The 27,171-nt window shown below is 35.7% G+C and overlaps 1 protein-coding gene across 1 annotated transcript in view; it reads right to left on the bottom strand.

Moving 5' to 3' along the window:
- MAPk-Ak2 (MAP kinase-activated protein kinase 2) overlaps positions 1-27,171 on the bottom strand; it is a 119,988-nt gene that overhangs the window by 77,475 nt on the left and 15,342 nt on the right. The window contains exons 2-4 of the mRNA XM_090390468.1: positions 25,273-25,412; positions 14,432-14,496; positions 6,547-6,626 (exon numbers count right to left, since the gene is read on the bottom strand). Coding sequence (XP_090246594.1) covers positions 6,547-6,626; positions 14,432-14,496; positions 25,273-25,412 — 285 coding nt within the window. The remainder of the gene's footprint in view (positions 1-6,546; positions 6,627-14,431; positions 14,497-25,272; positions 25,413-27,171) is intronic.

Genomic DNA, 27,171 nt, shown 5'->3' with positions numbered 1-27,171 from the left:
TAGAAACTGTAAAGCTGAACAATGAAAATGGGTAGGCTATGCATATATCATATAAAGTGACATGGTCTAAAATACATTAAGGTCCTAACTGTACAAAAATAAACATGAAACAAAGTATTAATTAATTAAAATAAAAAAAACCTATTGCTCGTCGAACATGTGGAAAAGTATTATTTCCCATAGTAAGGATAATTTCTGTTCAGAATTGATGGCGAAGCAAGTTTTTTTTTTTTTTTTTTTGTATAAGCATTCCATAATATAATTACTTTTATGAAGGACTTTCATCTTCCTCTAAAGCAATTGTTCACAACCAGTTACACATTTCCAGGAGTATGCTTCACATACTCCTGGAAATGTGTAACTGGCATAACCTTTGTATAGATAGCTAAAACTATAGTTTTAGCTATATTGGATAGTTAAATGAGGATAAATTGGATAAATATATATATATATATATATATATATGTTATTATAAAATTATAAACATTTTACTGGGTAATCTGTCACAGCTCTCAGAAATTAATCAGTATCAGTGTTGCCAACTTAGTGACTTTGTTACTAGATCTAATGACTTTTTGCGCTCTCACGGTGTATCCCTAAAAAATTTACCACATACTCCCAAGGGGGGGGGGGTATGCTCACCACAGGCTGAGAACCCCTGCTGTCCATAGAGCATGACTTGCAGAACATGCTCTATGGACAGCATGTTCTGCAAGTCACAACTGTTCTGGCTTGTGGAATCTAACATAATGAATTTATTCATTATGATGAACAGCATTCGATGTACCACTTTGGCCAAAATATGATAATCCACACTGGCACACTTTTGATAGACTCCAAGATAGGCTAAACATTATTCATTGATTCTTTCAATGAATAATTTTTACAACAGAAATATTTTGGGAAACCTTTGATAAAAATTTTTCTTTCTAATGTAATGTGTGCATTTTTATTCTATTCAAAACCAGATGATGTTCATTCCCTTGCATATCCTTTATCCTAGATCAAACTGAAGATACCTGTTAATAATATAATCAATAAGACTTTTTTTTCCTTTTGGGTTTTCTCCACATGAAAATATGTACAATATTATGCTAGGACATAATGTTAGTGATGACTAGTCCATGTCCTGAGCACAAATCCAGCAGGTAATGTTCGACCACAGATGTGAGACCCCGACACTTCTGCGCATGACAGAAGAAGGCGAATGCATTCCGATAATGGGGTAATCAATCCATCTTGTGTTATGAGTTTATTATTATACATCAAAAAATTAGCTTTTCTTCTATGAACATTCTAGTTTTAAAGTGGTAACTACTTTGCTTGTATAACAGTTGGAAAATTTTACATATAAAGCATGTGATTTCACATGTGTGTGTGTGACAAATATGTACATCGCCTTATTCCTTTCTTCCCTTCTACACGAATTGACTCTTCTTGGCACTATGCCAGCTAAGGTTCTCTCAACTATGGGCGTACTATACTTACATTGTTAGCTCTTGTTCTTTTCTCTAAATTTTACCAAGACATTTCTTCATATATCTAGAATGAATTTTCAGCCTTGTTGTTTAGGTTTTTCCAAAGAGAATGAGAACTAGCCTTACTTTTCTTTGTCCAATACACCTATTAAAATGAAATATTATCCCACTACTCATTAGAACTTCATATGCACAAATAAACTACATAGTCCAACATTCCATTTATAAAAAATTTGCCCACAATGCAATACTTGAAAACATTCAGGAAGTTTATCTTTGTGTTGAATACTACCACTTTCCCTGAATAAATCATCTTACATTTATCATCTAGGAGGATTTCCCCTACTCTGATTTGAGTAACACAGTTATGGGGACTAAAGATAGATGAGTCTCAGTAATACCAACTTCTATCTCCTTCTGTCACTCACTTCATACATGAATGTGAGTAATGCCCCTCCCCCCTTTCACTGAGCATATCTTGCACACATTAAGTAGGGAGATAGTACAGCTCATTTGAGGATACCATTGTAAAGTTCTACAAGAACTACCTCAGTTTTAGAGGTGGAACACGATGGCAACAAATCAGGAAGCTTCCTGACGATCATGGAGTGAATAATCAAAGTGCCACATTTACTCTGCAAGATCATGCCTAGAAAAACCAGGAGTATGGCCCGCACTGTCAAGACCATGCATGGATGTCCATCACAACACTCACTGGAGCCTTAACAAATACTATACACTTCAGCCCAAACTTCAAATTATGCAATTCTTTGCCTTTATCATATTTAATATTTTCAATTTCAAATAACACTTAACTAGAATCCTCGCTTCATGGTCTGTTCTAGTTCAAAATTTCCACGTCCCACTTTAGTGCATGGGATGCTTAAGGGTCCAAGCTATATAATTAATGAGAGTTGACCTCCACATAGCCTTTAAAGGAATGCAGAGAACCAAACCAGAGCTTCTGACCTAATATCAAATCCCCACCTTCTCGTGGTGCACCCTGTTAGGTATCTACTTACATACTGAATGAATGAGGATGGGATTTAGCTAATCAAATTGTATTCTTATTGGCTGAAATCACAAATAAAATGATGGTAAAACATGACAAATTTCATGCTGGCTGGGGTACAGCCCAGTTATATAGTTTTTGCCAGGAAAAAAGGGCAAACAGCAAAAACTCAGCTACTAGAACAAATCCTGAAACACACCCCAACATCAACTTCACCAGAGTTTAAGATAGGTAATATCAACTAGTGAATAATGAAAGTGGCACATTTACTCTGCAAAATCATGCCTAGAAAAACATAAGAAGCCCGAATGACAAAAAAATGGAGCAGGCTGAGGAAATGGATAAGTACCAGATCAATATTATAGGTGTAATAAACAAAAACTGGTGAGATCTTTCTAAGCAATAAATACAAATAATGTTATATTCAGGCAATAACAATCAGGGAAAAGAATTAGTAGCTGTAGTATTCAACATTACATACGAGGCTAATCTTCTTGCATGGTAGGCAATATCGAGTAGAGCGATGCAGACAAATATCAGAATTGGGAACTGGACAATGAAACGTATTTGTGCTTATAGTCGCACAGAAGGTTCTACTAAGGTAGAAGTGAGGGTATTTTTTTTTAACATTTAGAGGAAGCGCCATGAAAAATAAAAAGTTGGTCCTTGTTGGAGATCTAAATAGCAGAAAAGGAAATGATTGTCAGACAGAAATATTTTGGGAAAATTTGGAAAAAAGAGCAAAGTTAATAATAATAATGGCAAATACCTGTTGGATTTCTGCTCAGGACATGGACTGGTTATTATTAACACAATGTTCCGACATAAAAATGTGCATAAATTCACATTGAGAGAAGAGACAAGGAATAAGGAAAGAAATAGTGATGTTTTCTCACTATTAACAATCTATCTAGTGCAGTACACTAGAGTGTACAGAGAATTTGAAATTGGAAGTGATCACCATTTAGTCTTTAGCAGGATAAAATTGAAATTCATATTGAAAATAACATGTAAGAATTTTTAAACCAGTAAAAGTTGAGCAGCTCTCAGATGTGAACTGTAGACTAAAATACACAAATATTATTCAAGAAAAAATGCAAGTTTGAGAACAGGAACCAAACCTTGGAAATTTAGTGGCAAACTCTCAAGAAAACATTGATTGATTCAGCCAGAGAGACATGTGGTGACATTGTCTGCAAGGATAGAAAAATCAGAACTCCATGGTGGACACAGGAAGTTAAAGAGGCAGTGAAGGAAAACATATCGAAAGTTCCTGGCAAATAAGTCAGCTTGTGCTCTTAGAGAATACAAAGACAAATGTAAGAAAGTTAAACACTGTAAAACCAGCTAAACAAAAGTCATGGGAAGACTATGGCAAGAACATGGAAAATAAATATCAGGAAGGTGGCAAATATTCTGGAGCTGGTGAAAAATCTCAGAAATAGAGGAAAGAGTGCTCTAAAAGGAATTAGAGATGATAAAGGTGACATGAAAACTTGAGAAAAAGATATCCTTCATGTATGGAGTAATTACTTCAAAAAATTGCTAAATGAAACAAGTAGTGACTTCATAGTGGTAAAAAACACCTCAACAAGCATGCAATCAGGAATATATATATATATATATATATATATATATCCATACTTGAAATAGAAGAAGCCATAAAAAGCCCGAAATGTGGAAAGGCAGCAGGAGTAGATGATATTCCACCTGAAATGCTAAAGTCTTGCAGTGGCTGCACTGCATAGTTCAGAAGGCCTGGACAGAGGGACAAATTTTGTGAATGTGCGAATTACAGAGGTATTTCCCTACTGAGTGTTCCTGGCAAGATTTATGCAAGCATACTTGAGAAACGGTTGAGAAGGCTTGCAGAAGGGAAGCTTGGTGAAGAACATGCTAGGTTTTCCAGCCAAACAGACTGTTAGGATCAGATAATCACTTTACAACAAATAGTTAAGAAATCATGGAAATATAACAAAGATCTGTACTCAAGTTTTATTCACTGTCTATATGGATCATATTATGAAGGAAAGTGGTATTAAACCTGATATCAAAATTGGAGATATTAATCTCAACTCTTTACTTTATGCAGATGTTACACTTTTAAATAAATCCAATACAAGTCTGCATGATTCCCTCACTAAATTGAATAACTGTTGTAATAAGTTTGGTATGAAAATCAGCAATAACAAAACAAAGACAATAGACAGAAAACTAAGTTTTCAGTAAAACTTAAACACAATTTTTGGCAAAGATGGTAAATTAAATACGAAAAAAAAAAACACAATCAAAGTCAGTATCGAAGGAAGTTAACTGAATAAATTTATATGGAATAAGAGAGAAAGTAGACAAAACACTAAATTAGCTGTATACAAGGCAGTGTTCAAATCTTGGAGCTGGATTAGAAATAAAACACTTCACCAAAGACTAAAAACCCACAGATATGAGAGTCCTAAGAAAGATTAGGGGAGTGAACAGATAGCATCAATGGCAATATCATATTAAAAATGAGGATATTAGGAAAGAACTTGACATTGTCAGCAGAACTTATCTCAGGTGGTATGGTCACTTAAACAGAATGGGAGAGGAAAGATTAGCAAGTGGAGTCTTTTAACAAGAATAAAACTGATTTTGTACATCGATTTATTACTATGAATGAGACTTGGATTCACCATTACACACAGCAGAATCCAAACAGTGGAGAGAAGCCGGTTGTTCAGCGCCAAAGAAAGCAAAGTCGGTTCAATCAGCAGGAAAGGTTATGGCATCAGTGTTATGGGATGCTAAGGGCATTTTGTTTATTAATTATATTGAAAAGGGTAAAATAATAACCGGAGAATATTATTCCGATCTTTTAACCAGACTAGAATGAAAAAATTCATAAGAAAAGACCCAGTTTGCAAAGAAAAAATCATCTTTCATCAGGACAATGCACCTGCTCACAAAGGTGTTTTGGCAATGGGAAAATTAAGGGATCTGCACTATGAATTGTTGGAACATCCACCCTATTCCCCAGATTTCGCTCCCTCTGACTTCTATCTCTTCCCAAAAATAAAACTCTTCCTCACTGGTCAGCATTTTTCTTTGTATCAAGAGGTGATTGCAGTTGTAGAGGGGTATTTTGCAGATCTTACTGAGAACTACCACAGGGAGAGGGATATAATCCCGCTGGAGCATCGCTGAAATAAATGTATTAGTCTTAAGGGAAATTAAGTTGAAAAATAAAATCATTTTGAAATTATATTCGTTTTTTCATTGTTAGGCCAAGAACTTTCAGATCCCACTCGTATTTTTCTACTTGTTCTGCTTCCGAAGAATGCAATTATTAAAATATTTTATGATGAGTATGTTGATTTTTTTAAACCAAAAAACGAATTTAACAAAAGATAACTAACACTGGGTTTAATAAAAAAAAGGTATTTCTCTTTTTAATTTTGTGTAACGTTTCCTACATATTCAGTTTTTAGTTATGCAAAGGTTCATGTTTACTGCTTATTGTATATTTGTTTGTTCTTGCTAACCAAGAAGATGTCACCCGCATACGTGGAGAAACTAGTTGGTTTAATTAAATATCTGTTACGACCTATTAAACCCCGTGTTAGTTATCTTTTGTAACAATCTATCTATCTCTCTCTCTCTCTCTCTCTTCCATCTGATTCAGACGGGTTGGGTTTCCTCCTAATGAGGAGTCACGGTGAAATAATGTAGCTGGCACGGCACTCCTCTGCTGCATCTCTATTGGAGGTATTATGACTGTAGTCTGTGTGTGTTCATGGGGCCAGTGTGCCTGCATGTGGGATGAAAAACCCCAGCTAAACTGGGAGGAAAACCCTACTGCCTGCGCCCAAGACCGGCTAACTTGGCTATGGCTGAGGAAAATCCTTGAGCTCCTCACATCTCCGATGGGAATCGAACCTAATACGCCCCTTCCCCAGGCACATGGCTGCAGAGCACACAGCCACTAGGCTAACCATGCAGACTTTGTAACAATATTTTACATTATGTCAATAACATGTCAAAGAAAATTAAAACAGTGTTTTACAAATTTATTAATACCTTGAGATCTCGATGTGCAATATTCATTCGATGTAGATGAGCAACTGCTTTGCATATATCTCTCATTATTTCTGCAGCTTCTATAACAAATAAATGCAATCTGAGTGAACCAAAAATAAATATAATTCAAAATTACTGCAGACACTAAAAAACTACTGTCAACTTATTTTCAATGATTAAAAAAAAAAAAAACAGAGGGTGAGAGAGATCTATAAAATCTTTCCAAGATATTAATCAAACATATTTTAATTTTAGGCGTCTAACAAATGTAGTTATCAGGTGATTTATTCAATTAATGTGATATTATATAGAAATGTGATCAGGGCTCAACAAATTATGGACAAGCAAAAAATTTACTTGCTCAAGACCTCCTTGCTTTTGACATATACTCTAATAATCAAGAGTTCTAAAAAATGATTAACAGTGCTGTATGTACTGTGGTTTGAATTAAATTAAAATAAAAAGTTTCATGTTGTCTCTGCAGTTACTTACCAGCTAGCAAAATCTACACACCATGGGTGAGCAGATTTGTTGAGCCCTGAATGTGACTATTAAATTACACAACAAGAGATGTAAGAAAAGAAAAATATTTATTATTACATTTGATTATAATATTAAAAAAAAAAAAAGGAATTTTAATGACATTGTGCATGTTATATGTGAGCAATGAAAAGTTCTCCAACAAGCTACTCGACACTTCCTGCAGTTTTTAAGAAATGTGCAAAATGCTCTTCAAGCTATTTCTTCAACTTCAAGAAAGTCTATCAATATGTAAGTGCAGAAAGATTCCTTCTTGGATACTGGTCTTGTGGAGCCTTGAAAAATTCTTTGAAACTCACAGTTGTTTTGATCCAGATCTTTGCAGATTAACACATATGGCCACCATATCTTTAAGTAATAACTATCCCAAACTCAGTTATTCCATTTACAAAGGAAGCAAGAAAATTTCATGTATCTATAATTGTTTCAGGTCTGTGAATATGGATAGCATGTGTTATTGAAACTTGAAAAGTATTTATCACCATTATATGGTACTGATTTTTTCTATCAGTTTCAGGAAAATGATAAGCAAGTTCCATTCATTTGGACCATACTGTTAGCCAAGGACTTCAATGAGGATGATATGAAATAATTACACTACAATGTTTTCCTAGGGTGATGTTAGAGATGTGTTTTTCATAAGGAAAACTTTAGAGAAAAAATTATGAGAAAAATTAGGGGAGTGAACTGATGGAACCAATGACAGAATCACATTAAAAACGAAGATATTAGAAAAGAACTTGAAGATGGCCACTTATTTAAGTGGCCATACCAGCTTAGATTAGCAGAGCTAATCTAAGCTGGTATGGCCCACTTAAATAGAATGGGTAAAGAAAGGTTAGCAAAATAGGTGTTTGATGCCAAGATGGCAGGAAAGAGACCCAGAGGAAGACCAAGGTTTAGGTGGACTGATTTGGTCAGAAGTGCCTTAGAAGCATGAAATGTTAGATATGACAATATTGGAGTGCTCACAAGTAATACTAATTTGGAGGAAAATTGTTGATAGGAGATTAATAATAATGTAAACTTAATCATATAGTGCTGTCATAGTAATCTGATCACTCCCTTGGGTGGTACATATTATAGTCACATATCAAGAATACCTTTCATAAATTTGTCCCCCCCCCCCAAAAAAATCTCTATTAGAAATGATAAAACAACTGCTCCCCAAATCTGTGTCTGCAATATCATTATATCTTGGTATAATTTATTTATTATTTTATTATAGAATTCCTAGAGTGTACATCAGGGTGTACGAGGTGTCAAGGAGAGATAGTACCTCTCCACTTGGATGGTCATACATAATTGCAGTTCAGATGGGTTGGTTCTCACTGGACACCCAACTCTCACTTATGGCTCTAAGAAGCTACTGTAAACTGGTAGCAGCCACACCACAGTAAACTGTGTCAACCCACAGGCTAAACAAAGTAAGGGTAGCCAGATATGGTGATCTTAAGCAGTGACTGTATTCAGTGAATCGGCTGCAAACAGCAGCTGTACTCCATGTTAGGAGCGGCTGAATTCGGGGCAGGGAGCAGTGGTTGACACAATCAAACTTAACCATCAAAACTGAATGAACTCAAACCAACCTAAAGATGCATGCCGGCTCGACAGTCTCCTGGTCAAACAAGGGGTGCAGCCAACTATTAGGAAACCAAAGTAGTGAAGGGAAAAAATACGTTATTGGAACAAAACATCACCTAGTAGACAGGAAAAAACCTAACAAGCATAGGAACATAAGAACTTTTCACCAGGAAGGAGCATTGGAAATACTAATGCATAAATTAGACAACTACAGATGGGAAGTGATTAGACTGTGAAACCAGATGAAGTGGAAAAGGATAATTTGACCATGGACAATACAAAATTTTAACTTCAGGCAAGGAGGACAACAAATACCAAGAGGGAGTAGCACTTATATTAAAATCAAAGGCTCAAAACTCTACTGTCTTACAATCCTATCTCATCTAGGATAATTAAAGAAAGATTTAAAACATCAATTGGATCACTGACTATTATTCAATATATTCACCAATTTCAACATCATCAGAAGAGGACATTGAGGAGTTCTATACAGCAGACATCAAGTCAAGACCTCTTAAATGTAATGGGGGACTGAAATGCAAAAGTAGGCAAAGAGACTAGGATACCTGGCCAAGAGTAATTGGAAAGTTTGGGTATGGAGAAAGTAATGAACGTGGCGAAAGACTGCTAAACTTCTGCTCAAATAATAGACTAACAATAACCAATTCTCTCTTCAAACAACCCAAACCATAAAGAAAATGGACATTTATATCACCAGATAGAATATGATTGACTATATTATTGTAAACCAAAGATGGAAATCAAGTATCTTAAATTGCAGATCCTTTGCTGCAGACTGTGAATCAGACCATAAGCTAGTACTAGCAAACCTAAGAATAAAGTTAAAATCTGAAAGCACTTTTAGAGTCAAAAGGAGACTGAATGTAAATTAACTACAAGACAATAATATTCTAATAAGGTATGCATGGACAAAATGCATGAAACTAAAACTAGATAAAAACCTGAAAAAAACAACCAAAACAGAACACTGGTGCAAATTGAACGAAATAATATTAAATCCAGCAGAACATACACTAGGTTACACACAGAAAGAGAAAATAAAAAGGGTTGGATCTTGAATGAAGTGAAAAGGTTAAGCGATCAAAGGAAATGCATGAAACTAAAACAGAACTGAATATAACAGATTAACCAGAGAAATTAGAAAACTAGTTAAAAGAGACAAGAATAACTGGTTGGAAAAGAAAAATGCAAAATGGCAGAGAAGCTATCAAAAGCAAATAACCTCCATTTGTATTATATAAACAAATACATAAAATTAATAAGACATGGACAACAAAAATGATAATGATCAAAAACAAAAACGGATAACTAATTGAAAGTAAAACAAAAAGAATGGCCAGATGGGAAGAATACTTTAAAGACTAATATAATAAAAACAGCTCTCAGGATATTATTATTCCCACCACCAAAATAGATGATGAAACAAATATCTTTACCAAAGAAATAATAGCACACAGCATAGATAAACTTAAAACTAGGAAAGCATCAGGTGCTGATCAAATACACACAGAGTTCTTAAAAGCAGTAAAGGAACTATTTGAAAGGAACTACAAAAATGAAACAATACCTACTCACTGGACAAAATCAATTATAACACTTATATACAAAAAAGAGACAAAATATGAAACAAGACAAAAACTTAATTTCTAAAATAGAATATGCAGAAAACAATAAGGAAAAATGTGAGAAATTAAATAAGATCTTATAACACTAAAAAAAATAAAAGAAACAACTGAAAACAATAAAAATATGAAAATACTAAGAAAACATTCATCAGTTGGCAAAAGTCAAATAACTGCAATAAAAGATAAGAATGGAACTATAATAAGGAACCAAGAACAAATCCTAAGCAAGCTAGAAGAATTTTATAAAGAACTCTATAGTGATCTTTCAACAGATAAATCAAATTTAAATAACTTCTCCATCGCATATAAAATTCATCCCTCCCATTCAGTTCAGATGAAATAAAACAAGCATTAAAACAAATGAAAAATGTCCCGGTGAAGACCTAATTCACATAGAATTAATTAAATGGGGAGAAAACAATATAATTCACCATGTCACAAACTTACAATCTATGCCTAGAAGAGGGGTTAACCCCTGTTTGTTATTACTTTTGTGAGAATTTTGTATAGATTGGAGAGAATACTAATTGGTCTATAATTCTTTACTTCTTCTTTGTTCCCCTTTTTAAATAACAGTATCAGAGTAGATTTAAAAAGGGGAAAAAGGAGAAATAAAGAACTATAGACCAATTAGTATTCTCTCCAATCTGTACAAAATTCTCACAAAAGTAATAACAAACAGGTTAACCCCTCTTCTAGACTCAAATCAAGCAGTACAACAAGCAGGATTCTGTAACGGCTTTAACACAATTGATCATATTCATAGAGTAAAACAAATAATAGAAAAAGCAGAAGTAAACCAATTGCCTCTCTGTCTAGCCTTTATTGATCATGAAAAAGCATTTGATTCAATCAAAACTAATGCAATAATCAAAGCACTCCAAAATCAGGGAGTTCTTGAAGAATATATGGCCCTCCTCCAAAATATACCACACTGCAACAGCAACAATCCAACTTCACAGGAGTAGCAATTAAAAAAGTGACAAGGAGGATTTCTATCGCCCAAAATCTTTACAACAGTCTCTCAAGGAATATTTAATAATATAAACTGGACAAACCTTGATATAAAAATTAATAACAGATACTTAACACACCTAAGATATACAGATGATATCATAATTTTTGCAAACACTCCAGAAGATCTTAATATAATGATAGAAGACCTATATCATGAAAGCAGAAAAGTCGGTCTATAAACAGAGAAAAAACTAAAATCATGTTTAATCATTTTGTAACACTAAAAAACATAATAATAAAAAACATTTCTTGGAAAGAGTCTCTTCATATACATACTTAGGTCATCTCATTGATCTAAACTGTGGACTCCAAAAGGAAATAAATAGGAGAATTCAACTTGCCTGGAGTGCATTCAGAAAATTGAAAAGCATTTTTCAAAACAATGATGTCCCACTCTGTTTAAAAAGGAAGACATTTAACCAGTGTACACTTCCAGTCATCACATATGGTTGTGAAACTTGGTTGCTAACAAAAGCACTGGTAAATAAACTAACAACAACTCAAAGAAAAATGGAGAGATTGATGCTAGGCAGCACATTAAAAGATTAGAGGCAACACCTGGATAAGAAGCCAGATTCACATCACTGACATCATTCTTCACCATAAGCGACTAAAATGTAAATAGGCAGGACATCTATCCAGAAGAGAAGATGAGCGATGGACTACCATACTAATGAACTGGATTCCAAAAGAAGGGAAACGAGGCCAAGTACGTCCTAAAAGAAGGGGGAGTGATAAACTATCAAATTTTGTTGGGAAAAATTGGTCAACCACTGCCAAGAACAGAGAAAGGTGGAAAGAACTGGAGGAAGCCTTCGTCCAGCAGTGGACAGAAAATGGCCGAAAAGAAGAAGCTACAAAAAAGGCGATAAAACGATGCAATAATTACAGAGGCATTAGCATCCTCAGTATTCCGAGTAAGGTTTAAGCCATATATAGAACTAGCATTAAGATAACAACAAGCAGATTTCAGATCAGGATGAAGCACAAATGATAAATTATTCACCTTAAGACAGCTAATAGAAAAGATGCTAAAGTACAACCAAAGTTGATATATAAATTTCATAGACTTTCGTCAGGCATTTGAATCAATCCATAAAAGAGAACTATGGGAAACTACGAAAGAATTTGGAATTCCCAACAAAACTAGAAGGCAATAAGGAATCTATATGAGAAATCTGAAAGTGCAGCATCGAACAAAAAAGACTCTGGAATCAAAATATATGGGGAAAATATAATGAATTTAAAATTTGCAGATGGCACTGCATTACTTGCACGAACAGAAGAAGATCTACAACGAATTTCTGATAAAATAAAGGAAGAACGTATGAAATTTGGATTAAACCTAAATATAGACAAAACAAAAATTATGCAAATAGGAATCTGAAAACTGAAATTGATAGTAAGAATCTAGAGAAGGTAGAAAACTTCACCTACCTCGGAGGAATAATCGAGTACAACAGGGAAATTACAAAAGATATAAACAGACAAATCAGTCAAGCATCCCAAACTTTTGGATGACTAAATAAAATACAGAAGTCAAGTGACATCAAACAAGTAATGAAAGTAAGAATCTATGAGACAATGGTTCTCTCAATATTTCTCTATGGAAGTGAATGCTGGAATCTCAAAAAAGCTGTAGAGATAAAATTATTAACTACTGAAATGGGTTGGCTAAGAAGATTACTTGGAATATCTCTGCTGGACAGACTAAGAAACAAAGATATAAGGAAATGACTAAAACAAGAAATAACAATAATAGACCAAATCCAAGAAAGAAGACTGTGATGGTTTGGTCATGTGACCAGAATGGAAACAGAAAAATTACCAACTAAAGTCCTGCATACAATGATGGAAGGTAAAAGATCCAAAGGATGGCCCAGAATTAGATGGATGGAAAAAATAAAAGAGGAAATGAAAACCAAATCACAACACCAAACTGGACAGAATTGTTCAGACTCCTCAGGGATAGACAGAAGTGGAAGGAGTTCATTAAGCTTCTTCTGAATGAACTCTTTCTTCTTCTTCTGAAACAATGTACCTATGAGAAAGTGACTACAGGAAGTCTGGGTGAGAAATGGGTCACCTATTAGGTGAATTATCCTCTTGCATATAAACAATTATGGATGTTTGGGGTATAGAACTTCAAATGTCAGAACAATATTCTAAAGTTAGTTGAATTTATAATTTATAAAATTAGAAAATGAGTAGAAGAGAAATAGGTTTGGAAAGAAACAGAATACCAAGTTATTTTTTGGAGGCTGAAGAGGCTATGTATGTACTATGTTTATGCCAGGAAAAGCTACATGTGAAAATCAGACCAAGAAGAGAAATCTTTACAGGAAATTGGAATATTATAAAAAGTAAAAGAGTGTAGTAGGATCTTATTTCTGGGTAGACTGTGTTTTGACAGCAGTAAAATTCACTAGATTATCTTCACCTCATCTGAGAATGGTAAGATATGAGTTTAATAAATAGGTATGAAAGATCTTAAAGCTTGAATCATTTGAAAACTATAAGGTTGTCTGAATAAAGAAGAGGTAGGGAGAGTACCACCACCTGCAAAATAATGGATAGAATTTGAAGTTAGAGAAAGAACATCACTGATGTATAAAAAAAAAAAGAGCATGGGTGAGAGTACAGAATTCTGAGGGTGATCCAGCATTGATAAAAAATGATGACAGGAACCCATCCACCATCAGATGCAGTGAAAAAGAAAAGAAAAAGAAACTGGCAATCAAAACACAAAGGATAGGAGAAAGAGACCAAAAGATAGCAGCATGATCAGAAAACTTTGATGTCAGACATGATCAAATGCTTCAGAAATATCAAAACATTGTTTGGAAAGAGCCAAAGTCAGGTGAATAATTGACCAAAGATGAAAGAAGGAACTGAGATTGCAAAATCAGTTAAATGTTGTGTAATCCATGCATATCATTACAAAACAAACATAATATTTAGCCATTTTATTTTGTATGTATATTTAAAACTGAAGTGATATCATTCAATAATGGGTATTGTACATGTGCATAACAGAACATAAAGATTTTAGATTGATAAAATCATTTTTCTGAAAGAATCAAAATAATTAAGTTTACCTCTTTCTGTAAATGCACCATCAGCTCTATCCTGAATTCTTTGAAAAAGTTCTCCACCTTCCATGCTACAAACAGAAGAATAAAATGCATAAAACTGCAGGACTATGAGTTTGCAGACACTGACACATTCTTCACATAGAAAGAAACTTATATACCTTTCATGAAATGAGAATTTTGTTATCATTTCCACTATCCATGTTTAGAATTTTTTTTACAGATCATTAATTAGTTATAATAATTACATGATTAGTTATAGGATAATTATCAATTCCTAGCCTGCTTAGCCAAGGTTTTAGTGTCTCCATTCTCTAATCAACAGGCTGTAGGATTGAATACCATCAGGAACATGGATATTTGCTGTTGTCTTTAGGTAAGAGATGAATGTTATCATGTTGTGTGTGTGTGTGGCCTGGAGTCATCTGAAAAAGTTCCATGTATAGAGTTTCTGGTCTATGTAAAATACATGGAACTTTTTCAGATGTACAAAATTAAAATGTACAAAAAATGCATAAAATATTTAAAATAAAATAAAAAAATAGAAAAAATCCTCAGCCCATCCGCATTGGTACAAATTTAATACAGGTTTACATCTTTCATGGGTGGAAGTTGCAAAAAAAAAAAAAAATTAATTAAGTCCGAGTGGTCTGGTTATAGCACAGAATTTATTAGTGAACAACTGACTATCTTTTAATGACTTACAGAAGTGGCGATTTTTAATTTTGTGTGGCCCATTCATGTTATTTAGTAGCTACTTAAAGTATATGCAGGTCGATAACAGAATAAAAATCTTTCTGTAAGGCAGGCAATGTTCACTTTGGACTTGTAAATATGTGAAATGAAACCAAGAATCATAAATTTGCTGGTAGTATGTCAGTTACTTGACATTAAGATGAAAAAAAAAAGTTTCCTGTGATCATGCAGAAAGCTATATTTATTACTAGCTTGACATCCGTCCTTCGGTATGGTATTTAACTACTGTGAATCCATTTTGACTCCAATAAATTTGATTGCAATTTGCAATGAACAATTTAAATTTAGCACAACTACTTCATATCAGGCAACACCTTGTAATTATTAAAAGTCATGGTTCCATCAAATGACGTGACCAACACCACATTCAAATTCAGGTTGATATTCCCTTTAATTTGATACCACACTTCATATTTTTAGATATTTGTACGTAGAATTCGAAATTTATAGATGTTTCTTATTTAAAAACAATCAGCTTATACTTCTGGGTATATAACATTTTTTGTTTTATAAATTGTTATTTTTGTTTTTTTAATTGGTTTTGTGATATAATAGCATAGTACCTATGCTTTGCAAAGGTGTTCACAAAAGTAAATCAAAACTAATAAAAGAAAAGTATATATAGTTTAAAAAAAGTGAAGCGTGCTGATGCTGAAAAATGCGAAGTGAAATTCAAAATGTAACATTTGATGAAGAAATAAAAAAGAGAAGATTGTAGTGAAAAAAATAATGTGAAAAATACCTATGACCTTTTCTTTCTCTACTTAAGGATCTTTTTGTAGACCACATTGGTGGTTCTCCCCTCAGGTTCTAGGATCACCAGGCTACTGGGTGATCCTAGCACCTGCCACTGGGACTTGTTGATGGTAAGAGCAAAGCAAACCTTGAGGGGGAAACCGCAGCTCTTGAACTCAAAGGGTTACTATGATGGTATGAATGCCGATCCCCCCCCCCAGTACAGCTGATGAACACTGTGGCCTTGATGACATTCCTGTGGAGTGTCTTCACTCGCAGCCTAGTGCCATTACAGAGTTTGAGTGGAGTTGAGGTTCAACAGCAACATCAATGGAGCCCGCACTTGGAGGAGAAGCATGTGGGCTGGGAAGCCAGGAGGGTTGAGGAAGAACTCCACAGGATAGTCGACTGCATCATTCGTTTGCACCCCAAGTCCACAGATGTGTACTCCATTTCTGTCCCTTCTAATAAGTAGAGTGTCATTAATGACAGCAGCCTTGGTGTTCCTGGCAGTCAGAATGGCATGCTTGCACAGCCAGTCCATGACTTCCTTGATACTGCCGATATCAGGGTATATCCTGACTGTGAAATCTGCTAGGGTCTTCACTACTGCACCCAGGACTGCAGGGATGGTCACCTTTTCCTTGGGATACTCTCTATCCCCTATTTTGAGTAGGAGTTAGGAGAACTGCCTAGCAGAGACATCGCCTCTCAAGTGGCCCCTCATGTTCTTCCTGAGAGAGTTTCCAGATGATGGACCATAGACACGATGCCTTGATGCATACCTTAATCTCGTCAGCTTGGGTTCCCTTTAGCACTACTAGCAGAGTCTGCCAGAAGTCTCTGGCCAGTAGCACAAGGACCCCCCCCCATCACTACATCACTGCCCCTGATGTCTTTGAGAAGTATGCTCAGTGCCTCAACCCCCCCCCTTGTGCACCAGTGCTCTCATCCCAAATAATGAGCTTACAAGTCCCACAGCACTTAGGCCATGTTGCTTTGTTTTGAGATGCTGCACAGGAGTGTTTCTGCATGGATGAGGTTGAGGGGGCAACTTGAAGGCAATGTGAGCCATCTTGCCTCCCTTCAACAGCATAGCAGTGATGCCAGAGGATGCAACAGTCAAGGCGATGCCATGATCACTCCTTACCTACACCAGGAGCAAGGGCTTCCCAGCATCACCAGGAAAAAGACCTGACTCAACAATGCTAAGGACATGCCAATAATGAGCTGCTCATCTGTCAGTGAACCCTCATTATTTGATGCCACTTGTGCAAATCAATCATGTTGTAGCTGGTCTCCCTCAGCTGGTCCCTGTTCGCCTCCCCCCCCCCCCCCCAAGACTCCTCCAGACCTTCTTGGCTAAGGCAAGCCATACTGTGACAAGCCCTGTCATCCCAAAGCCAATGCTACGTCCTCAATCAGCACCAGGCATCTGTTGTACACCTTGTCCATCACACTGCCTAGCAACTCTCTCTCCACCTGCCATGTGAGGTTCTTTGAGAGACTGTCTTTATACTTCTCCCAAAGACTCAGAGGATTGGAGAATTGACAGACCACCAACATCACTGTGAAGAGCTCCCACAGCGTGAAGGGAGAATCACACAGTCCCAGTGCTTGTCATCCTCCAGCTAATCTAATACCTTGCATTCACAGTCTTCAGCTCTGAAAAGGATGTTGGGCCTCAAACCTCATGTAGCAGCAGGCACAGATGATAACACTCGGTGTTGTTTGAGTGGATGGTGTACATCCTTCTTCACTCCTGGCCAGCCAGACATCCTTCCTCCTCATGAACTTGTTATTTTTCCACACAAAGTAAGAAGGGAACTCAGAGTACAGGAGGATTTTTGCAAAATATCAGTTTTCCATAACTTGAAGAAAGCCAAGAGGGCTTTCTTCAAGATCCGAGATTCTTGGCCAAGTTGTTGGAAGTGAAGTACACATGCTGACCATTCTCAAGGTGAACAATGAGATGGAAGACAGTTGGATACCTCTCTTGAATGGAGGAACACCATGATCCTCCAACCGCCTCCAAGCTGCTGATGTACCATTCTCATACAACTTTACATCATCCCCCAGGGTAAAAGCCACCTGGTCACTGTCCTTATTCACATACTTGCAAATGTACACTTGATGGACTCGACAGAGTTGCATAATTCCACATTGATGTGAGCATTGAAAATACATGACAGGACAGGGTTGTAGGACACCACTCAACGGTTCTTCAGATCTATCCCACTGATTTCTATGGTGAAGTCACTGTCAGCTGGAGCCCTCCGATACTGCGGGTATCCATGTCTCCTATCAGAGTGTCCTTGAGAATTGGCTGAGGATACCCCTTGCTGCAGCTGCCTCCTCATGCTACACTCATAGATGTAGTGAGGTTCCCCAGTGAAGGATGATGAGAGCACCACCATGTGACCCAGATGATCAACATCCTGCCTCCCCACAGCATCCCCTCAGATGAATGTAGCTGTCTACCCTCAGCCGTGCCCGATTGTTCCTAAGGTAGTTCAACCTCTCAGTCTCTATTTTGGCATACATGTCAACCAAAAATTGACTGAAGAGGTAGTGGAAGTACACCATGTGGTTGATCTCCCCTTGCCTGACCATGATGCGGTAGGAGTAGAAGCTTGCTGCAGAGATTATCTTCTTGAGGGACTACTTGGTCTCAGGGGTCACGATGAGGCAGGACAATAGAGTACCCATCCTTGCCACGGCAGAACAGGAACTGGTACTGCAGGGCATCGTATGACTGGTGGATATTGCTGATGTGCCGTGCACTGTCATGGCTCTGCAGCATGCTGTCTCACTAATCAAATTGCTGACCAACAATCACCAGAATTCAATAAAATCAGACTGATAAATTTTAAGCCAAAGAAGATAGAAACAAGAAATTCTAAGCAGAAAACCTCTAATATGGTACATCAGAACAAACATACAAAAATGCCACATTTGAGAGCGAAGAAGTAAACATGGCATAATGGAGAAAAATAAGATGAGTAGTAACTGAAAATCCTGAAGGTTGAGTTTGTTAGGAAAAGCAGATGTAGTTTTGAATATGGAAATGAACATCGTTGAGGTTGGAATTAAGGATATGTACATTTGTGAAGTGAATCTGCAAAAGTTTGAGAGGTTTGCCTACATCTGCATGTAATCTATTTCTCTTTGCTTGTCTTTTCATGGTAGTTGTTTAAGCTGAGATGATATTGGGAGGGACATGAATATATATTAATGGATTCCTTACTCAGCTGCATACACGTGGAGAGATCCAAATTCCATCCAATTCTTCTCTTTTGTAAATTGTGTCCTTGGCAGTGCCATGATTTATAGAAGAGTAGTATAGTGATATCAAGACTAACCACCAGCTGAACTAAAGAGTCCTAAGGCATTATCTTTAAGTTTGGTCCAGTAAATAATCAAGTGGAAAATCTGCATAATAACCATTTAAAGTCATTTAAAAGAAGAAATGTGGGTCTTTCCATCATAATTCTGAAAACATCACTCATATTGCATACTGGAAGAAGCCTGGGGGGGGGGGGGGACAAACTGGGTCTTTGTTCTGGAATCCAAACCTGCTAATGACCATTTTAAGCTTCTAGTTGTAGTATTCCACTGGAAGATGAAACTCATCTATTCCCTTCTGATGCCCAGTACCACTGAGATTTAGGTTTTCCTCTGAGGGGTGTGGACACCATATACCTTGACCTCTGTCTAGGTTAGTTTCCTCCAGTCTGATGGCATAACATAGTGCTACTAATGGGGCCTACCAATGTTAAGGTGTAGAGAGGATGTGGTTGCTACAGACAGACTAACCTGAAGTTCATAGCACTCTACATTGTAGTGTATATTTTTAACACAGACATGAAATGATAATATTTTATTTACAAATATTTTGGCTTGAGACTAATTAAGCCATCCTCAGTGTAGGGACAGTTGAACAAGGTAGAATGCTAACAAAGGATTATTTCAAAAGATATTAGTGCTGTATGAGTAGATGAAGTGACTACATCGAGATACTAACAAGATACTGAAAAACAACAGTGATGGCCAAGGAGAATGAGACTCTCCCAAACTATTGGTAAAAACATACAATTGTTTCCAGATTTTTCAGTATATGTGATACTAGACTGATGTTCATGAATTTATTTTTCCACAGAACAATCAACCAGTTTATCCAAAATAAAAATTACACTTGCATGGAATTCAGTACATATCTAGAAGGGTAAGAGGAGGTTGTCTGTACTAAGAGGAAGGTAACCGCGATAAGAGTTTATTAACAGGAAAGAATGTTGGTATCAAGTTATATTTCTTTAATATTCTTGAAAGGGGGTTCAGATTCCAGAGATGTAAGGAATCAGAACTCTTTGTACAGTTTCTTGGAGTTGGTATATAGGAATCACAGATATGATGTATTTGTTTCTTGAGAAACCATTTTGGATCATAATATTCCAAATATTATGAGTTTCTAGCTGGAGGTCTTGAGGGTCGGGACAAACAACATGCACACAGTTGTTTCCATCCAACTGAGAAGTAACATGAAAATTGAGGTTAATAATTCTTTGTTTTTTTTTTAAGACTTACTCTCTTGTAATATTTTAAATAAATTTATGTAACAAAAAATTAATCTGATTTGTTTGTAAACACTGCCTATTTTCTTATAGAACGATGTATTGTAACTACCTAAATGTTCATCCAAGAAATTATATAAGTCAACTAATATAAACAACTCAAGATATGCAGATGATACAGTACTGCTAGCTGAAAAGATCTTCAAAACCTACTAGAAGAGATGCTGAAGCTAAGTGAAAAATATGGACTTAATTTCAACTTCAAAAAAAAAAAACAACCAAAACCATGCTGGTAACAAGAGAAAATACCCAATATAAATATTAAGATCAGAGGAAATACCTTAGATCAAGTAGAGAGTTATATATATATTTGGGTCAACTAATTACAGAGAATGGAAAGTGATAAGGAAATATTAAAAAAGAATAGAAATTGCTAGATCAACCTTCATTATGTTTTTCTGAAAAACATCAGAAAGAACACTCTGACCTCAAGGGAAATTCACACAAAAACAAGAATTAGGCTGTCCAAATACTACGTATGGTCAACACTGCTATATGGAACAGAAACCTGGACAATATCAAAATATTGCAAAAATAAACTAAAAGACTTTGAGATGTGGATCATCAGAAGAATTAGAGTCCCAAGGACTGCCAAAAAAACTAATTTAGAAATATAGAGATGATTGGAGAAGATAGGAATCTGTTGAAAACTATTAAGAAAAGGAAAAACACCTACTTTAGTCACATACTAAGGCATAAAAAACACTTCTAGAAGGAATGATACAAGGAAAAAGAAGAAGAGGAAGACAAAGAACAGATTGGATGGGAAATATTAAGGACTGGACCTTTTTGTCCTATAAAGAATGTAAAAGAGAAGCACAAATCCATGCCCATGGTGGAAGCTCATGGTAGTCAATCTCCTAGAAGGAGATGACATCTGACAAGACAACATATTCCTGGGTGCTAACAATGTCAAGTTCTTTACTAATATCCTCGTTTTCAATATGTACTGCCACTGATGCCAACTGTTCATGCCCATAATTTTTCTCAGGACTTTCATATCTGTAGTCTCTAGTCTTTGGTCAAGTGTTTCATTTCTAACCCAGTTCTCAAATAAATAAGTTAAAATTGGCATGAACACTGTATTGCATACAGCTAATTTAGTGTTGCAACTAATTTCTCTCTTATTCCATATAAATTTATTCAGTTCACTTCAACCATACGAGCTTTGTTTATTCTGTTGTCTATTTCCATATTTAATTTACCATCTTCACTAAAAATTGTGCCTAAGTAGCTGAAATACTTGTTCTATAGGTTCTCCATTCACAATGCTTCTGCCTATTTTCATAATCTTGACTTTGTTATTGCTGATCTTCATACTATATCTATTACAACAGTTATTCAATTTAGTCAGTGACTCTTGCAGACTTGTACTAGATTTATTTAGAATATAACATCATCTGTATAAAGTAAAGAGTTGACATTTTAACATCTCCAATTTTGATATCAGGTTTAATACCACTTTCCTTCATAACATGATCCATATAGTTAATGAATAACAGAGGGGATAATGTACATCCTTGTCTGACACCAGATTTAACATTAAACCATCTTCCTGTACTTACTTCAATGCAAATTGCTGACTTACAACTCAAATAAAGACTAAGTATTGTTTGATATGATGCTCCCCATTGACACCATACAAGTGTAGTGTTTTGAATAACTTTTCTCTTGGCAACTTGTCATATCTCTTTTCCAGATCTGTAAAGTGTAAATACAGATCTTTGTTATTTTCCCAAAGTTGATTTCTCAACTATTTGTCGTAAAGTGAAAATCTGATCCTGACAGCCTCTATTTGTCCTGAATCCACCACAATCCTTCTCAACCATTTCTCAAGTATACTCGCATAAATCTTACTAGGAACACTCAGTAAGGAAATGGCTCTGTAATTCTCACATTCAGTTTTATTTCCCTTTTTATTGGATACTATGAGAGCTCTACTCCAATCATCTGGAATTCGTCCCTCTGTCCAGGCCTTCTGAACTATGCAGTGCAGCCACTGCAAGAATTTTATACCTCCATTCTTGAGCATTTCTGGTCGAAGATCATCTACTCCAGCAGCCTTTCACATGTTTTGGGCATTTTCTACTTCAAGTTTGGATATGTATTCCTGATTGCATGCTTGTTGATGAGTGTATTTTACCACTGTGCTGTCACTGATTGTTTTGTTTAGCAATTTTTCGCTTTTGCAACAATCGGCAGAATATTTGCCACATTCCTGATATTTATTTTCTATGTTCTTGCCATTGTCTTCCCATGAATTTTGTTTAGCTTTCTTATATTTGTACTCTGTATTCTCTAAGAGCACAAGCTGACTTATTTACCAGGAATTTTTGATATGCTTTCTTCTTTTCCTTCACTGCCTCTTTAACTTCCCGTGTCCATCATGGAGTTCTGATTTTTCTATTCTTGCAGACAACTGTGCCACATGCATCTCTGGCTGAATCAATCAATATTTTCTTGGGCGTGTCACTGAATCTCCAAGGTTTAGTTCCTGTTCTCAAACTCTCATTTTTTTCTTAAATAATGTTTGTGCATTTTAGTCTACAATTCAAATCCGAGAGCTACTCAACTTTTACTTGCTTTAAAACTTTCTTACATGTTCATTTCAATATGAAATTCAATTTTATCCTGCTCAAGACTAAATGGTGATCACTTCCAATTCCAATCCTCTGTACACTCTAGTGTTCTGCACCAGTGAGAAAACATCGCTATCAACAAGGACATAGTCAATGAGACTTTTCTTATTCCCTGCCTCTTCTCTCCATGTGAATTTGTGCACATTATTTTAGTAATAACCAGTCCATGTCCTGAGCAGAAATCCAACAGGCATTTGCCATTATTATTAGCTTTGCTCTTTTCTCTAAATTTTCCCAAAACATTTTTGTATGTCTGACAGTCACTTCCTACTCTGCTATTTAGATCCCCAACAAGGACCAACTTTTCCTTTTTTATTGTGTCAGTAGCTTTCTCTAGAGCCTCAAAAAATTCCTCTACTTTTACCTTAGTAGAACCTTCTGTGGGACCATAGGCACAAATAAGTCTCATTGTCCAGTTCCCCACTCTGATATTTACCCAAATCACTCTACTTGACACTGCCTGCCATTCAAGAAGATGAGCCTTGTATTTTGTGTTGAATACTATGGCTACTCCTTCTTTTCCTTGATTGTCATTGCCTGAATATAATATTTTGTATTTATTGCTCAGAAAGATCTCACCAGTTTTTGTCTTTTTTGTTTCAGTCACCCCTATTATGCTGATTTGGCACTTATCCAGTTCCTCAGCTAGCTGCATTTCTTTGCTGTTCAGGCTTCTTATGTTGATAGTACTGATCTTGAACTTTGGTGATGCTGAGTTGGGTGTTTTTCAGGATTTGTTCCAGTACCCGAGTTTTTGCTGTTTGTCCTGGTTCTGGGCCTTGTTTAACTGGGCAACATCCTAGTCAGCATGAAATTCTGTCATGTTATACCATCATTTTATATTGTGGTTTAAGCCAATAAGAATACAATTTGGTTAGCTAAAATCCCAAATTACCAGCCCATCCTCATCCATTCAGTATCCAGGCAGGATGTACCACGAGAAGGTGAGGATGGACATTAACACAGAAGTCCTGATTGGTTCTTTGCATTCCTTTAGAGGCTATGTGGAGGCCTCCTCTCAGTTATACAGCTTTAACCATTAAGCGCCCCTCATTTCTTGTGTTTATGTGTTAAAAGTATATTCATTATGCAAGTACCTCTAACAACTTGTCTACATTGTGGTAGCCAGAATATCAGTTACATCAGTGTTTTAGACTTCTGAGGTTTATTGTTAAATGCTGCAATAATGTTACTTACCTTGACTGTATAGTGAAAATTATCTTTATTTTTCTTTCAGGCCATACATACTTAGAAACTAAGTGTGTATGGCTTAAAAAAGGATTTCTATTTAATCTGAAGTCTGGCAATGCTTTATGTTCTCTGGCTGGGTTGCCTGCATTGTAGATAACTATCAACATTTCTTGAAATTAATTTTCAGATTACTGAATTTCAGCTACATCAGCAGACACTAAAATCATACAATCTACTTTGGCTACCCAGAGAAGAATGTCTTTAGTCCCTATTTAAGTACAAATAAACTTATGGAATCCTTGCATCCGAGACCTGATTTGAACCCAGCTCTTACCAAACAAAAGGCATCACTACTAGAATTTTCTGCTAGTATAGGCACTATGTAGAAAATTAGAACAGAAACAATATCTGCATTTTATTATTTTTTTGAAGGAAAATATGTCTTAAGTCTGTCAACTACACATGCTGTCTAGTACTTTGTGCAGCACACAAACTCTTAGCATTTTCAAAGGAGTAGTTGAATTAGCTTTGCTTAAAAAGGCTAGAAAATTCTCATCATAGACAAGATTGATTGATGTCTTGTATCTCTTTTGCAATTAAGTAATGTACAGCAAAGTCACAGAGGCATTATGATTTCTCAGTAATAAGCATAGCAAAATAAATCACAACACTATAAAAATATTGGAGCCTGCAAAAGAAAAGCAAAAAGTCACAATACTGCATGATACAAGTGGATATGTTGATTTGATAAAGGTCATTAAAAATTTCAAAGTGCACATATTTTTTTCATATTTAAAATCTGAACTTTCTCCATGAGAAAGATATTACATCACTTGTATATTTAGTGAATGATGGTCACTATATAGAGAAATAACTCAAGGAACAAAAAACTTACCACTCCATTACAACCAAAAGGCATCTGTTCCCACCATGGTTATTTTCATATACATCTATAATATTAACAATGTGCCTACAATTGCTAGCTCTCCAGTGAAGTTCTACTTCCCTTCTAGCTTTCAGAGAGTCTCTCAAAACCTGTCCAAATAAATTAACATGAACAGCTGAAATATTTCACAAAGTACAGATATTTAAATAAATAAAATAAAACTGAACATAAATATTTTAAATTTTGTGTAATCAAGGTAAATCTCCATATTATAAAATTATAATATCTAATTTAAAGATTTTTGCTTGTTTGTCAGCAAGGAGCACTGGAATGGATCAGACTATTGATCTGTACTTATGGGTAGAGGTCAAGAAAAACTCACAAGCAAACATTTTATTATAATTTCTATAGTCTGAAATAATGATGTTGGTTCATCAATCTAAACAAACCAGCTTAGGTGGTGAATGTTATTCATAACTTATTTTAATGATATTACAATACCAAACCAACTAAATTATAAAAAAAGAAGTTTATTTAACTGGCCTATATTTCACTAGATTTCAAACTAGCATCTTCAGAGCACGTCACAAATTACAGTTAACATGTAATGATGAATAAGTGAAAAAATTCGGTTTGTAATGGACAAAAGATCTCAAGTCCTAATTTGGTGTCTTTCATGTTGTAAAAAAGAAGTAGTAACAGCTATGTAGGAGTTGATCATAAGATAAGTCTCCCACATTTTTGGCAAATTAATGCAACCATACTTGTTCAGGTTAGGAGAATGCTTCATATCCATGGCTGACTCTAGAAATATTCTTTCTGACCAGTAATGACTTCTATAACACATTTATTTTCTTCTAAGAGAGAGCCTCCATAGCTCAGTCAGTGCAGACGAAGCCCTTTGGTCAGAAATTCCTGGGTTCAATTCCCATTCAAGACGTGAAGAATCTGGTTGCTTTTGATTAAAGGTGAGTTAGCCAGTCACATATGGAGGCAGAGGGTTTTTTCACTTGGAAACTTCAGTTTTTTTGTCCCCCTAAAACAGGAGAACCTGCCTCATGCGCGCGCGCACGCACGCGCACACACACACACACACACACACACACACCTACAATCATAAAATACATATTTAATCCCTCATTAAGAGGGCACAATCCATCCTAAGGGACAGGGGAGGAAAGGAGAACCATATACAATACAAATAAATTTTCTTCCATATGATCCTGTCTGAAAAGGAACTAAAAATAGCAATAGAACAAACCAAAGCAGGAAAGTCCCCAGGGATTGACAGAATTAGAGCAGAAGCTTTCAAAAATGCTATAATACATATTCCAATCTCATTGCCATAATGAATCAAGCTTTAAACATTGGAATAATACCTCAACAATGGAAACAAGGCCTTATTGTCCCTATACCCAAAAAGGGCAGTCTTAATAGAATGGATAAATACACAGGTATTATTTTGCTATAAACCACAGTTAAAATCTACAATAGCATGATACTCAATAGAATAGAACCTTACTTAACACCACTTTTAAGAAAAAAACCAAGCTGGATTTCTAAAAAAAAAAATGATGTACAATAGAACAGACACATTGCATCAGAAAAATCATAGAAGGTTCACGTGATAAAAACTTACCACTCATTTTAACCTTTATAGACTTCAAAAAAGCCTTTGACTCCATTAATAGAGAAGCAATGTTTAAATTACTCAGCTTCTGTGGTCTACCCTCAAAACTCATAAAAGCAATCTCAGTGCCTTATAAAGATTACAATGCTAAGTAATCTTTAAAACAGAAACATCTGAATCATTTCCATTGACAACAGGAGTGATGCAAGGTGATGTACTAGCACCTTATTTGTTTTTAATATGCTCGGACTACATCTTCTGAACCATCAGCACATAAG

Source organism: Typopeltis vanoorti, chromosome 3 (assembly GCF_054136105.1).
Source record: "Typopeltis vanoorti isolate ZY-2024b chromosome 3, IOZ_Tvanoo_1.0, whole genome shotgun sequence".
In the NCBI taxonomy this organism is placed as follows: Eukaryota; Metazoa; Arthropoda; class Arachnida; order Uropygi; family Thelyphonidae; genus Typopeltis; species Typopeltis vanoorti.
Note: the sequence above shows the minus strand (reverse complement) of the source record. Positions and strands in the feature narration are given on the sequence as shown.